This window comes from Lepidothrix coronata, unplaced genomic scaffold (genome assembly GCF_001604755.1).
Source record: "Lepidothrix coronata isolate B3197 unplaced genomic scaffold, Lepidothrix_coronata-1.0 Scaffold38, whole genome shotgun sequence".
In the NCBI taxonomy this organism is placed as follows: domain Eukaryota; kingdom Metazoa; phylum Chordata; class Aves; order Passeriformes; family Pipridae; genus Lepidothrix; species Lepidothrix coronata.
Genome location: NW_016690218.1, coordinates 2,143,898 through 2,158,874, shown reverse-complemented (window position 1 = coordinate 2,158,874; position 14,977 = coordinate 2,143,898). Strand labels below are relative to the sequence as shown.

The 14,977-nt window shown below is 36.8% G+C and overlaps 1 protein-coding gene across 5 annotated transcripts in view; it reads right to left on the bottom strand.

The window, feature by feature from the left end:
- Positions 1 to 14,977, bottom strand: part of ENAH (enabled homolog (Drosophila)) — a 90,227-nt gene that overhangs the window by 38,630 nt on the left and 36,620 nt on the right. For all 5 annotated transcript variants that reach the window (XM_017812884.1, XM_017812885.1, XM_017812886.1 and 2 more), the window contains exons 2-3: positions 8,674 to 8,839; positions 7,093 to 7,270 (exon numbers count right to left, since the gene is read on the bottom strand). In XM_017812884.1, the coding sequence (XP_017668373.1) occupies positions 7,093 to 7,270; positions 8,674 to 8,839 (344 nt within the window). The remainder of the gene's footprint in view (positions 1 to 7,092; positions 7,271 to 8,673; positions 8,840 to 14,977) is intronic.

Genomic DNA, 14,977 nt, shown 5'->3' with positions numbered 1-14,977 from the left:
AATTACTGTACTGTTCAGAGTAGAGCATTAAGAGAAAAAAACTCTAATTTTTTAATAGATCCAGTAAAGCTGGTCAACTATCACACATGAGAATTTTAGTTTGAGGTGAAGATCTCTACTTTCTCCCCAGAGAAAGTTTATATAAACAACTCAGTAACTAAGTTTCCACTCTTTCCTTTCTCAGCATGTTAGTGCCAAAACTAAGTCACATTCCAATTATACAGTCTGATAACCAAATCAAAATATGACTTGACTTTTCAAAGTCTTTTCAAAGACTGAAAGTGAACAGCAAGTTTATTTATACATGTATATAATTTAAACATAACTGTACTGACTAACTGTAATCTTCAGAGACAATTTTCATTAAGGACAGGTTGAGTACACCTACTAAGCTAAGACCACAGGCAAGAGTTCAAAGCCACAGCCACTAAGATGTACTTCTGTTTTAGAATATGAGAACTTATAACAGAAAAAAGTGTTCTACTAAATGCTTAAATGTTTTCTGAATAAACGGAAAGCAGGCTTTTCAGAGATCTATGCAGGGAGTACTAAGCACAATTATGGTGAAGTACCTTCTTTTACTTGTCCCTAGCTCCTTCTCCTCCCATTCAGAGCCTGTCCTGCTCTAGGACATGACAGAACAAAGTCTGGGGAGACTTGCTAACCAGCCTCCAGCAGAAACAAAGGCACACCACTCCTCAAGACGTGGACTTGTGTTATGGATTTATATGCAAGACTATGATGGCCAAAAACTAGGGCATTAACAAGTGACAAAACTGTTCTCCAGTACTTCTATTTGGGTGAATCATCTTTCAGCTGAGACTTCCCTTTCCTTCAAATACCTCCTTCCTCTTACGCTGTTACCATTTTGTAAGTACCTTCAGCTGAGTTAATTTAGTCATCACTCTATACTTAAGGGAAATACTTTCCATTTCACTCCACAAGTACTTTTACCTGATCAAGATAATAAAAGGCAGCAAGAATAACAAAAATATTCATTAAAATACATTTGAATTTAAGTAGAGTTAAGCCTCCTATCAATGCCAGCAGAGCCTCCTATCAGTGCTGGCAGTGCCTTGGAAACCAGGTGCTGATAACCGGGGTGCCAGGCTTGGCTCAGCACCAGTGTGCTGGGCGACCTTCAGGAGGCTTCCAGTTTCCCTCTGCCATCCTTTCATACAGGGGGAGACAAAGCTTCAGCAGTAGAGAACTATGGTTGCTTAAAGAAGCTACAGTATCACAAACTTACAATAGCAATTATTGAAATAAAATATATCAGTACCATCTACTGTGGAATATTTACTATTTCCCCACCACCCCGTTCTGACAAAATTTGTTTAAATAGCAATGTTATAGGTGATGACTGTTGCTACTGCTGTATAATACCACAGAAATGAGCCTAACAAAGCTGTATTTCCACAACTATGTTCATGATTTTTATGAAAACATCCTGTTCCCAAAAGGCAGATTTAATCTATCTACAACTTCTACTGGGAATATGTTTAAGACAACAATATGAACTCTCAAGAGTAAAATATATTGACATTCCCCAATATTTATTAAATAAAACTTTATCCACAAATTAATATACTTCTATTTATATTTGCCATACAGTTTAGACCAACTACCAAGTTTTAATTAAATTCTTTGTTCACCTAAAAAAAAAAAATTAAATGCTTAAGTGATACACCACTAATTCTGAAGAACCATGGAAATCAGAAACACCATACAGGCAACCCTTAAGAGTTCATAAAACTTAGCAACTCTCTCTTCACTTCTAAATACCACAACCAACACTGATGATGCTTTCAATAATCTTAACTGCAATTAAAATGAAAAGGAAGTACTTTGTCCAATAAATAGTTAAAACTTCCTCTTGGTCAATATTTTGGCATACAAATTAGGATTAGTTAAATCAGGATTAGCTATTGTAAAAATCTAGAAACTACCAAAATTTTTTCTTTAATCAATCCCACATATAAAAGGAAAGGAAAAATCTTGCTAGCAAAAATGGAGATATTATCCAACTTCTGACAACACAGGTAATAATATCATCACGTTACTCTCTTTCTTACAGGGAGTGCTGACAGCCTGCTCCAGAGGCTGGCTTAGAGTACAGGTATAGCCTAATTACTTCACTGCTGTAGAATTTCTCTTTTCTCTAAACAAGTTTTAGCATGACATGAACCAAAACAGTACGAAGAGAAGCATCTGAGATCCCCCCGCGAGCTCCGCATATGTTTTTCTCATTTCAGTCTTCCATTGTCTTTCAATATATTCCAATTAGGAAACCTCAGTTTTTGGTTCTGTTTGCATTTCCCAGAGATATTAAATTATTCAATCCACGATATAAGTGCATTCCCCTATCAGCAAGGATTTAATTAACTATCTCTGCTATAAGAAAAAGGACTGCAGATACAGTCATGGAAAAAGCATGCATCTTTACCCCATAAAAGTTTTTTTAATTTAATAACTGGACAACCTAACTTCTAGAGTTAATAATTCAAGAGAAATTCAAAGAACGTGAACCACAGGAGATTTTTTCCCCAAGATTAGATGAACAAAATAATGAGACCCTGGAAACACAAAAACTGTTTCTTTTTTCTCCTCCCCATTTTCCTATGAATTAAACTGCAATCTAAGGCAGTACTACAACAGCATCACTGAAGCCATTCCCCCCCTTGCCTTTATATCCAGAACACCCCAAAATCTTTTCAAGAATCAATATATAACTGCTAAAGATTAGTACAAAAAGCATCATGAACCTTAGGTATATGTAATAAGAATTAGAACAGGCTTATTTACGGTTGTATGACATCCTTCAGTTCTTCTTCCGACGCTTTCATCTTCTGCAACAAACAACTCAAAGTACCTCCTCAAATGCAAATTACACATATATAAATCTCATCTTTCGTTTCTTATTCCCTTAGCAAGGCTTTCCTGAGATTGAAGAGAGATGCCACATAAAGCAACACCAATTCCAGCTGAACTAGTAGGTACTTCTGCAGCAAAACCGAGTATGATACTCCTTTGTTCCTCCCATCTCCCAGAGCACTTGCCCTTATTCCTTCAAAGAAATAATCCATTGTCTCACACACAGAATTTTCCCAGCCATCTAATTTCCCTTCATTGACAGTTTACTCATTCCAGTGCCACTTTGACTGCAACACTGAGCTCTACTTAATGCAGATATGAATATTTTCTTTGTAATTAAATGCAAAACTTTCACAGAGCCATCAGCTTTAGACAAGACTGATAACTGAATATCTGAACTCATTGCACACAGTCTTAAAAATCCTCTTCAAATGACCTCTTAAACTGACAGCACACACTTGTCATTTGATGAAGGTGTAATTCCAAACAATCATTTAATGAAATAAGTAAGTCTTTCAAAATCTTCCCAAATGAGTGACAGAAAGAAATCTTAGTTCAGTTTTAATGCAACTTCTAAATAGTATGAGGCAAGAACCTGTAGTATTAGTAGTCTACCTTAAAATTCCAGGAGAAAATAAAGTCCTGTGTTGTTGTCTTTCTCTGCTGAATTTGCAGGTGGCCTTCAATCTGCTCAACTAGCCAGCAGGAAAATAGTGTCTGGTTGAACAGCTACTAGCTAATGCAATTATTCAAACCAGAGCAGAGTTAAAACACTTTGATTTTTACATAAAATAAAATAAGCAGAGTTCAAGCATATAAGTCAGGATGTTCATATGATCAGCCCTGAAAATCAGCGGGAAGGAAAAAAACCTAGACCTGCAGAATATTTCAGACAGTTTCACTGCCAAGGCAGCCACTGCTTCGGAGCCCTTTGAGACAAACCTGTAGTGTTTTCTTAGAAGAAAACTGACAGCTGCAGTAAAGCCTTTAACTTCAGAGACTTTCACTCTGCATTCTGAACTCATCAGAACTAGGAAAAGCCCCTCCCTGCGAGCTCAGTGGTACAGGGCACCCAGTGCCTTCACCTCGGCTTCGGCAGATCCACTAGAGGGAGATCCTAAATTAAGCAACCTCCAATTTCGCCAGCAGCCAGCAGAACAGCTGAGGATGCCAACTGCAAGCAAAGATCAATGACATTTTTCAAATATATGCAAGAGGAGGAGACCGTGATTTAATTTTATTTTAAAAAGAGCGAGAGAGCCATACCCAACAGCTGACTTGCAAACTAAAAGGATGTACACAGCACAATCTTTAATATTCCTCAGAAGTCATTTAGATTTCTGTGAACCCTTGCATAAAATTTAAAATTCATCTACACTTTATGAATTTCTGAATAGTATGCTCAGCTAACATTAAAAGTGCTTTCCTTTTATGAATAAAATACAACATGGAATAACCAAGCTAATAAAAGAAATCGCCAAAGTGAGAAAACACAGCAGAAAATAAGGATACTGCAAGAATCAAACTCTGACTGTAAGCAATTCAACAGGAAAAGGAAAGTTACCTATATAGCATTTATTTTACTTGAGTTGGAAGCTCTATATGCTATATTTCATACGCTAGAAAATACAGCAATTTATTTAAAATATTAGAGACAAGATGTCCTCTTCAAGTACAGATTTTTCAATTCTTTAAGTACAGATTTTGAAGCAGTATCTTCATAATACCAACTGCATGTGTTATAAGTCTTTAAAATCCTAGCAGATAATTGAAAGAAACAAAACCATCAATATATTATGCATTGATCTTCACATATTTACAACTTTACTTTTATAACATATACTCTCTCAACACCTTTCCAAAAAATAGGCTAATTTGTTTATAAAAGAAGGGAAGTTGCAATCCATTTTCTAAAATGTAGAGCTAATATGAAAGCCTCAGAGCCAGTGACCCATCTAAGTAAATATTCAGCTATTTCAGAGATGCTGAGGGGGAAAAATTAACAGCAAGGATTAATTTCTAGCTGCACTTTTAGGAAATTATATCAACTATAGAGAGAAGAAATGCATTAAACTTTGAGCAAGGAGTCCAATTAGCTTGATCCTAAACTGCAAGCTACTCAGTATCCCATTTCCAATACTGAAGCAGGCACGTTTAGAAAGATACTTGATCTTTTTTAATTCTTACACTGATAGAGATCAGAAAATATGTAGATCATACATATTAACATATGTAGATCATACATATAAGATAAACCTCCCAGCTGATAAAACTTAGGAACACTTGATGACAGTATTCTAACACAGATACATTATGAACATTATCTTTAAATATTCTCTGGAAATGTTACAATGTTACAAGGCTTACAGAGAAATCCTATATGCATAGTTAGGATTTTTTTTAAAAAGCAGCAGTGCTGAACTACTCATCTTCAGACATCTGCTGAAACTCATGCTGATAATGTTAAGCTTTGGTTTTATTTCATCTTGATGGAAGCTTAAGAGCACCTACGTGTCAGTGACAGAAAAAGCTAATCTTAAACAACTACGGTTCTTTTTGGCTGACAGGGGCTAGGGAAGAACAGCTATCTCCTGTGCCCATCATTAGCTTGTGATGCAGCTAATTAATGCATTTTGACTTGTACCTACTGCTGCTACCAAGTCAAATCACAAGGAGAAACAAAGTGACTACCTTACAATTCGGAAAACTTAAAGGTTACAATCAGTCACTTTCAGACATAATTACAGAACTTAATTCATGTCCTTGTCAGAGCTACATCTCAAAACTGTCAAGAATGAACCAGTAGATGACAGCACTGTAGCCAGCATCTGGGCTGTGATACTACAGTCATACTCAACTCTCATTTCAAAATTTGCCTGAAAATAAAACAACCAATCATCAGAGATTAACTGGTTTTAAATAGAATGAAGCAGACAAGCTCCAGCTGAAGTGGCACCTTAGTTCAGTAAAACTTCTGCTACTGAAAAAATATAACAATGCAGCTGTTAGCCCACATATATTTTGCATAAGACAGCAAGAGAATTAGGATTAGACAAATTACAATAATCCATGAAGACACGCTGACCAAAAAGCGAGCACTGTCATGCCTGCTGAGGGTAGGAGAATGGGAATCACAACTGGATTATTTTAGCAGGCAAAAAGAAACCCTATAACTCTAGCTACCATTTCTATTTTGGCCTCGTATGTTGCATAACAGTGTAAGCATTGCAGAATGTATCATCCGTGGTCTAGATAGCTTAGTTTCAAAAGGTAAGTCTTGAAACAACTACCAGAATAAAGAGCAACTTGATAAAGTCACCTTTTTTGCTGTAGTTGAGAGAGCCCTAGTAAAGTTATCTACAGTCTCTCCTAGACACGAGAAAGAAAACTGGTACAGAAGAACTATCTCTTGTTACATGGGCAATCTTTAAAGTTTAATGAGGACAAAAGAATTCTATTTGGTTACAAGAACACAAAGGACTCTTAGTCTTTTAAAAGAAAAACTCCCTGTGTGTGTATCACAGTGTTATACTGATCAATTTGCTGTAGAGCCTACCTAGAATATGTTACAGATATCACCTGAAGACTGAAAGCAACTAATTTTTCCACCAATGTTTTACACCCTATGTCACCCCAGGCCTCAAACAGACAAAATGACAGACCTGTTGTCTAAATTTTATGTGCTCATCTGAAGGTTACCTCTGGATTTAAAGTCTTCAAGCTAGAAAACTCTTTTATGGTAAGAACTGCCAAAGAGGATGACCTGAATTCCAAAGTTTGGAGGAAAAAACCTCTTATTTTTATAATAAATCAGTAATCAATGAGAAGCAAGGATACTGACACACCATAAGAACAGTGGATGACTCTAGAAATCCTGAAAACTATTTTAATTACAGAGTACATCTTTCTTGGTCAGGTCTTTTGGTTTTGCTTCCTTAAAGAAAAAAAAAAAGGCAAACCCAGCAGTTTTTATAGGTAATAGATAATATGAAAATTGATTTACTTGCTAGGAATTGCATTTAGAGGGATGGCAGTGCAGTTGAGAAACACTGTTAAGAAGCAGTAATTAGTCAGACAAAACACCCAAATAATTAAAATGCCTAGAGGCTGAATCCAGATTAGACACAAGATTTATTGACTTTCCCGCATAATCATTGAATGTTTTTCCATTTCTGTATTTGAACAATCTTAGAAAAAAAATACTTAAGAGATTCTTACCAGCTTCCTGTGAATTTAATACTTCTAAGGCATGCATCATGGCACTTGCAAAGACATTGGCATCTTCTTTGCTGCCAAAATTCAGACCGTACACCTGCCTGGCATCACGCCACTGGTGGAAGGTCTGTGTAGCCTGATTGTACTTCAGCCCTTTCGGAATGGCACAATTTATTACCACCTACAATCATTAAAAAAAAAAAAAAAAAATTACTTCTCTTTAAAATTGCTGTTTCATCACAAGTTTCAGCTTTGTGTAGATTTTATTCCTTAACCACATGGGTTAATTCAAGACCCACAATCTGAAAGACCACAATGCTGAAGCACATAACCATTTCAATTTTAATTCCAAGGCTGTATGTAATCAGTGATGAGAATACACAAGGGGACTAATGAGATATTTTGTATCAACTTTTGTAGCTTAAGTGTTCTCACTTCAAAAGATGCCGCGATGTTTCGTAACAGCAATGTAGTAACATCAACACTTCAGCCTTTCAGCAGCAGACTACTTGATGTGAATATGCACTTGGAATTCAGAAACTCAGTTTTCCATGAATTTCACAGAGTATTTGTTACAATTTTTTTTACCCAAGTTATCACCTTCTCTCTGAGGCTGCTGCACCCCTTGGCCTGCAGGGCTTTCAGCAGCAGTTCATGTGAACTTCAACGATGCATCACAAGGTATCATTTTGCAAGATCATCATGGCTCACACAAAAGATGATAAATTCGAGCTGGTAGTACAACCATTTACTACAAGCCATCCACTAAGAGGATCCCATTGCACTTCGATAACTGGATCACTCTCACCTTTTTCGCTGAATAATGGGAGGAAAAAACCCCACGTTTGTTCTCAGATGAATGCCCAGAAACCATTTATTACTTGGAATAAGTGTTTAGTGACAAATCACATGGGAGATTATCAGTCTATGCTTCAGGTGTGTGATAAATGACCAAGAACAGACCAAAACGATTCTATGAAATGCTGGGAGAAAGGGAAACAAATATAAGAAGCCTTCCTCAAATAAAAGATTAGATTTTTAACCCCATCATAAGTATCACATGGCAGAGCATATTTCAAGACACAATGCTAAATTTGCCGCGTAATCCCGATCCAGTAACTTCTACAAGGAAATTAAGATATAATCCTTATTACTCCCTTCTCAGTCTCTCAAAGCATTACCAAATATCAGAGAGCTTTTTGGTCAAAGTGATCAGGGGAAATGAGACATCATGCATCCAAATTTTGATAAGACAGGAAGAGCCAGAAGACAACTGCTGGTGTCTACGCAGACTGCAGCTGACAGCACAGAGCAGGGAAGAAAAGCTTTTAGGTTGCTACTTTGCCTTAAAAACAACCAGATGACTTCTGTGTACACCACTAGCCTTTGTAGACAGATATCTGTAGGAAGGAATGGTAAAAGGACTGTTGCCTTGGAGGTATGTAAAGTGCTTAGTTCATGGGGAAAAAGCAATAATACAGTTTTGCTCCTTCGTTAAAAAAAAAACCATTTATTATTTACTGGTCCCATAATTTTGCTGAAGATCTATTTCTTAACATTCCGAATTTTCAGAGATTTCCTTACCTGATGATCCTGAATCTTCCTGCCCACTACTCTGAATGTGTTGTTGCCTGTGTGATGATATATATGAACTCTGCTGAATCCAGTTGATCCACCAGCTGGTACCCATTTCTTATTGGCATCGTCGTAGACCATTACAGCAGCTCGTGCTTGGCAGATACTCTGTTCACTGTTAAAATACAAATATTTTGGAGGAGAAAATAAAATTACTTATGGCAAACCATCAATTTTCTGGTCAGCTTTTTTTTTTTTTAACTGAAAATGTTAAAGCAATACTCCTTGCAACTTGCTGAAACCCCCACCTTTCTGAATATAAACCCTGTAGCACTTTGACATTTTGCTTACATGTGTTCATTCTAGAGAGTTATGGTCAAGACAGATAGGTCTAACTACTAATGAAAGAGATCAAGAAGATATTTACTTTTCCTGCACTTTCCCCCTCTGCTTTCTCCTCACCACCAACCATGAATTTTAATTAAATGCCATAACAGTACACAAAAGTTTTCTGCAAAATCTGAAGAGCAAAGAATTTGGTGTCACACTGGCTTCATACAGTTTGGATTTTCCAGTGGCAGTTACTTCCACAAGAGATGAGAATTGGAAGGCCATTGCTCCCTTTAACATATATAGAAGAAAACAAACACATGTGGGACAAAGTTCAGCACAAAAAATTCACCAGCTCATAAATGAAATGCATTTTGGTTTTGTCACATTTTACAACAGTCGACACCTAGATGTAACATTTTCTCCCTGAGAAAAGGTTCCACTGATTACTGAAAAGTGCAATTTCATCAGGAGATTGCTATCACTAGCTACTCCTGATTATGCCAGTCATCTGGATGCTAAGGTAGAGCCTGAAGTTACAAAGGAGCATATCACGAATGTCATCGTATTAGAAACACAAGAAATCAGAACATACCATAAACACACTGTTTACTAGGAGAGGAAAGGGTGACACTATGCAAGCTGGCTTTACGGGAAATGTCCAGATGTAGACAGGAAGTAAAAATAGAAAGGAATGATTTCTTATCAGTAAGTCAAATTCTCTGAACATACCACTCCGGTACATCCAACATTATAGAACGCACATGATGCCTGGCTTGTAAGGAATGTGGCCTGCCATTTGGAAAATTGAGAAGGCTGAGGAGACGTACATTCTTCAAAAGTTACAAAAGGAAAGAAATGAAGTATTTCTTCATATTTCATGAAGGATGCCTCTCCCACCCATCTTTCTTGGAGGGGGGGGAGGGTATGGGTTTTATTGGTTGGCTGGTTGGTTTGGGGAGAGGAGTGTGTGTTTGTTGGGTTGGGTTTTTTTTAAAGACCATGCTGAATTTCCTAATATCTTATTTCTGTCTCCCAACACAAGAAAATTCTGCACTGTATCCAGATGTTTTGTTAATTTTCAATATTGACATTTTTGAGAAAACGGCATCAATTTCTATAATACTTTCCATGACAATCTAACAGCTAGAAAAGCACTGAACACTGGGATGCTTTTCAAGGCTAGGGGAGAAGAGGGAGTACTGAGATCATGTCTCTTATGCACACAAGAGATTCAAGAACAGATGAGGAAATACGTTCTTAATTTTAAAAATGCACGTGTTCTAGTCTCATCAACTATTCAACAGCTAGATAAGAATTGGATTGCAACCTCTAATTAGACTACACCACCCTTTTTCTAGCCAGAAACTAGTTCAATGTAGGGACATTAAAATTATAATATACATATATATAGTGCTTTTTTTCTAAGTATAATTTACAGTTTAGACTGGAAGGACCACATCTGATCCAAGAAGAAAGATTAGATGCAAAGAAAATAAATTTAGTTACAACTTTTATGTGTTTCACAGCCCTATTAAAAATATGGCACAGTTAAATAATGTTCACTCATTTGAGGAGAGGGCAATGCAAGAACCTACTGGATTCCTTTATTTTTAGATATTTTGGCACACATCTTAAAGTTCAAACCCAGAAACATTCTGTACTGTTCACAAAGTACATGACCAACAGTAGTGGTTTTTCTAAAATGCCTAACAGTATTACAGTAAACTTGGAAAACTTCTGAACCCATAACAATTTCTTGCTACGTTTGAATTTGGATCAATCACAAGCATGATAAAGCGTAGGTGACAGGACCTAGATACTGATTTGGAAGCAGAGCCATGTGGTTCGCAGAGTTCTTGCCAAAAAATAACTTCAACTCAGTCATGTGCCAGACAGATTAAAAAAAAAAAATTCTATTAAAAATTGAGACTATGATTCTAAGCTAATATGTTCCAATTACAACGAAGGTAGAACCAGAGAGTGATTGAGTAATGGTACAGTGATCAGAAGACTTAATTATTAGGACAGACCGTCAAAGATCAGGTGTTCTTATTCAGAGAATTCTCCCTGCCTTGCCTTGGTCCTTTCTCAGGCCTAAGTTTATAGAAGTTTTTATGATTTTATTTAACATACCGAGAGGAGGAAAAAAAAAAAGAAAAAGAAAAACCTATTCGTTTTAGAACTATTTGGTATTCAATGGCACACTTCACAAGTGCAAATACGATGACCTTGAGTAGAATTTCTAGCTTTTCTTTAACAACTGTTAAACTATTTTTAGTTCTGCTTCTCAGGCTATGCCTTGTAACTGGAACTATTACCCAAGTCTAGATCTCAAATACTTCATGCTCCATTTAAAACAAAACAATTTTCTTAAGAGGGAATTATTCTTAACCATATAAAGATATGAGATGATTCACATACTTTTAGAAGTTACAAATAAAAACAATTTTCAGTTGACCTTTTCAATCACTACACAATAAAACTTCTGCCCTCATTTCACACAAATCCTAAAACTAAAATTTCAGTGTTCCAGGTATGTAATTTTCATATCCAGGTATCAATTTGAAGGTGACATACTCCCCTCCTGCCAACAGTTCCCACCAATCATCACTTTGTTTATCAGGCTGCAACAGAGAGATGGAAATATGAAGCTATCCCTACTAGAAACAAGTTAAACCATCACAGTATGCCAGCTTTCTTCCAGAGTTCAATAATTCCATATTACTAGATGCAGGGGAGATTTATTTAATTACTTTCTCTTAGTAACAATTCTCTATAGCGATTACATTTCGTTTTGAAGAAAAGCATGGAGGCATGAGCTTTAGTAAAGGATCTTTAAGTCTGCTCTTCAATGGTCATTTGATAGTTTAGCATTTCAATACAGTATATCATATATTGTAGCCATTAAACACTGTAAAGTAAATATTTAAGTCTCAAAAAAAAAATCACTTTTTTTTTTTGTTACAACTCCACTAACTTCAAAAGGCTACTACACCAAATCAAAAATTCATGCTGGTAGCTCATGACTGTCTTTGACTGGTCTAATGAAAAACAAGGTTTGTTTTTTTACCATGTTCCAACTTTTTCTAGGAAAATGCCGAGTTCAACATACAGACTGTTGCTAAAACCTGAGCCAGTGCTCTTGTATTCCTTTGAAAATATATATGAACTTAAAATTCAGTTCAAAGGAAAAAGAGCCAACTGAATCAGAACAGTATAATTTATTATATTTCTTGCTTATCATGCTTATTACACTTCTCTGCTGTACTTCTAACAGGAAACAATCTCCATATTTATACATGAATTCTCTCCACAGGGTTTGCTGTAACACATGTCCCTTACGTGCAGGAACTGACCTGTGTTAGGATGACTTCATTCACTGCACCAGAATCACTTTGGTCTGTTCAGAAAGGCACATTTCTTACGGACAGATTACTTTTCACTAGTGAGAAATAAACAAATCGTCTACAGTCATGTTGAAAGAGAAAACAAAAAGGGTTTTCACCTATTTGCCACGTCTTCACCTATTTGCCAAGCATCCTACAGGGTTTACTTGCCTTTCTACAAATTTGCCTCTTCCTGGTTTTGTGTAACAGTTCCAGAAACCATTACACTTGGATGAGCCTGCCCTTTCCCCATATGAGAGCTCACTGGGGGATGCGGGAGAAGGAGTGAAGGGATCTATCTCCAGCTTCAAACGATACTGCCAAAAGGCACAGCTGCTCTAAGAACTGATTGCTAACTCATTAGGGCAGTGGTCTGGGGAACTGAAGTGACAATCCGAACATTAACTATGAAAAATGGAGAAACTGTATGTTCCCAAGTAAACTTACTAAACTCAGTATATGAGTTATAATATATATACATTTGCAGAAAAGTGAAAATACATACAAGAGAACATTCACGCAAAAGAGTGCTTACCAAACCTTAGGAAACAAAGTGTACAAGCTTTCTTCCCAAAATGTAAAGCTTGACAAATAGCTGAAAAAATATATTTTAGGAAGACTTCTTCTCTAGACAAAGATGTAAGGCTCTGATTGTTAAAGCCAACCATTATTCTGGGTAAGTCCACCTACAGCAATACCATATAAAGCCAAAGACAGGGTGGCTGGTTTTTATTTGGGGTGGAAGAGTGGGGGGAGGTCTGGCACTCAAAAGGCTCACACAAAAAACCACAGTAGTAATGAATCATAACTATAAGATTATTCTTATGGGAGAATATACTTTCCTCCTCCAGTGATGAGATCATACGGAAAGCTCAAAAACCATAGCAAACTGAACCCTAACAGACATCATTCTTTTGCCCAGATGGAATGTGTTCATTCTTTCACTCCCAAGTTCTTAAGCTCAATGCACAGTGACACCAATCCACAGTCTGCTGACTTAAGCCTTTTTTTTTTCCCTCTCCACAAAAAGTGAATGCTTGGTTTTCCTCTCTCAAGAACTAAAAAGGATAAACATACCTAACTGATCAAACTCATATGAAAAACAGCACAATAGCAGCCACAGAATAGATCATTTAACTATACTAACAAGAGCAAGGAAAAGCTGTGATTGCTCTCATTCTCAACCTTTAGTATTTTTCTCAGTGATGTAACAATTAGGGTTTTGAAAAATCATTTCCCACTACTGCTGCTTCTGGTGATTCAGGGATTTTTTTTGCTATGTTCTCAATTTAGAGAGACATAACAACATGTTCTTAAATGTGCAGTCTTTGCGGGGCAGAAGGAATGGAAAGAGACACTGATTCATCAAACGCCTGTTTAGGATTTTCAAACCATGTGGCACAAAGCTAGAAAGAAATTCCAAACACTTCCAATCCAAATGTCTTAAAAATACACGTTTTTGAAAAGCGGCTAAATGCTGGTCCAGATATCAAGTTATGTACCTTGGTGGTGGTGTTCTGCAAGATGATTTTCCCTGCTTGTTCATGAACCCTGACTGGCACATCCTGGTGAAAACACATGTTCTCTGCATTCCTATTAAAAACATCAAAACCAACCAACCAACAACCAAAAGCCCACAACATACTGTGCACTGTACCTCTACTTTTCATTAACTAAAACAGACACCCGTAGACAAAGTTGTCATGTATTCCAAGATGCTCATTTGGCTTAACACAACAATTAAGCTACCTGTCAGCATCTTAAAGTTAACACAAGAAATGTTTCCTATGCCCTCAAATGTGCTCCTCACATTATAGTCTGCTGAAATCCAGATTGAACTCCATTGTATAGATAAATATTTATTTTAGACAGTAGGGGAAGGGGGTTGGATTTGCTGAGGAGGGTGATGTGAGTGGGTAGAGGGGAAGAACTTAGGGTTACTTTAGTTTTTAACTCATAATCAATCACTTTAATTTTACTCATTTCTTGAACTTCAGCCAAAAGGACATCTCAGAGAAGGCTGAGTGTAACAATTGCTACCTTCTCCTGCCAACTAGTCTGGCATCCACACCACCAACAGGACATCATGGAAAATACAACCCATTTGGACTCAGCAAAGATTAACATAGTGGTTCTTACAATAAACCAATTTTCTCTAACTCATCTGCAGCTAAAAGGCAAGAGTCTCAACTTTTTCTGCATTACTAAAACCCAGTTGAATATGCTGCTGCAGGAGAAAATTTCAGGCTTAGTACAGCAGAAGGAACTAAGCTGTGCTATTCTACTTGCACCCAACTTCAAATGACCACTCCAACACCTCAGCTAGTACAGAATTTACTTGCTATTTAGGTTTTAAAATAAGACTCAGTTAGGACCAGCTGATTGATCTCATCAGTTTTCATGTGGATTTTTCTTCAGACACTACAATGCCCCAGAGAACAAGAGTGCTTGTTGATTCCTTCTAGCAGATCAAACTCAAGAGTTGCTGTTCAAATAGGGGATGAATACAGAAGTAGCTCCAGATTGCTTCACTAACAGCTCTGCTGCTAATGAGTTAGTACTTGCCTGTGCCTAGAAAACTTTTGATTGATAAC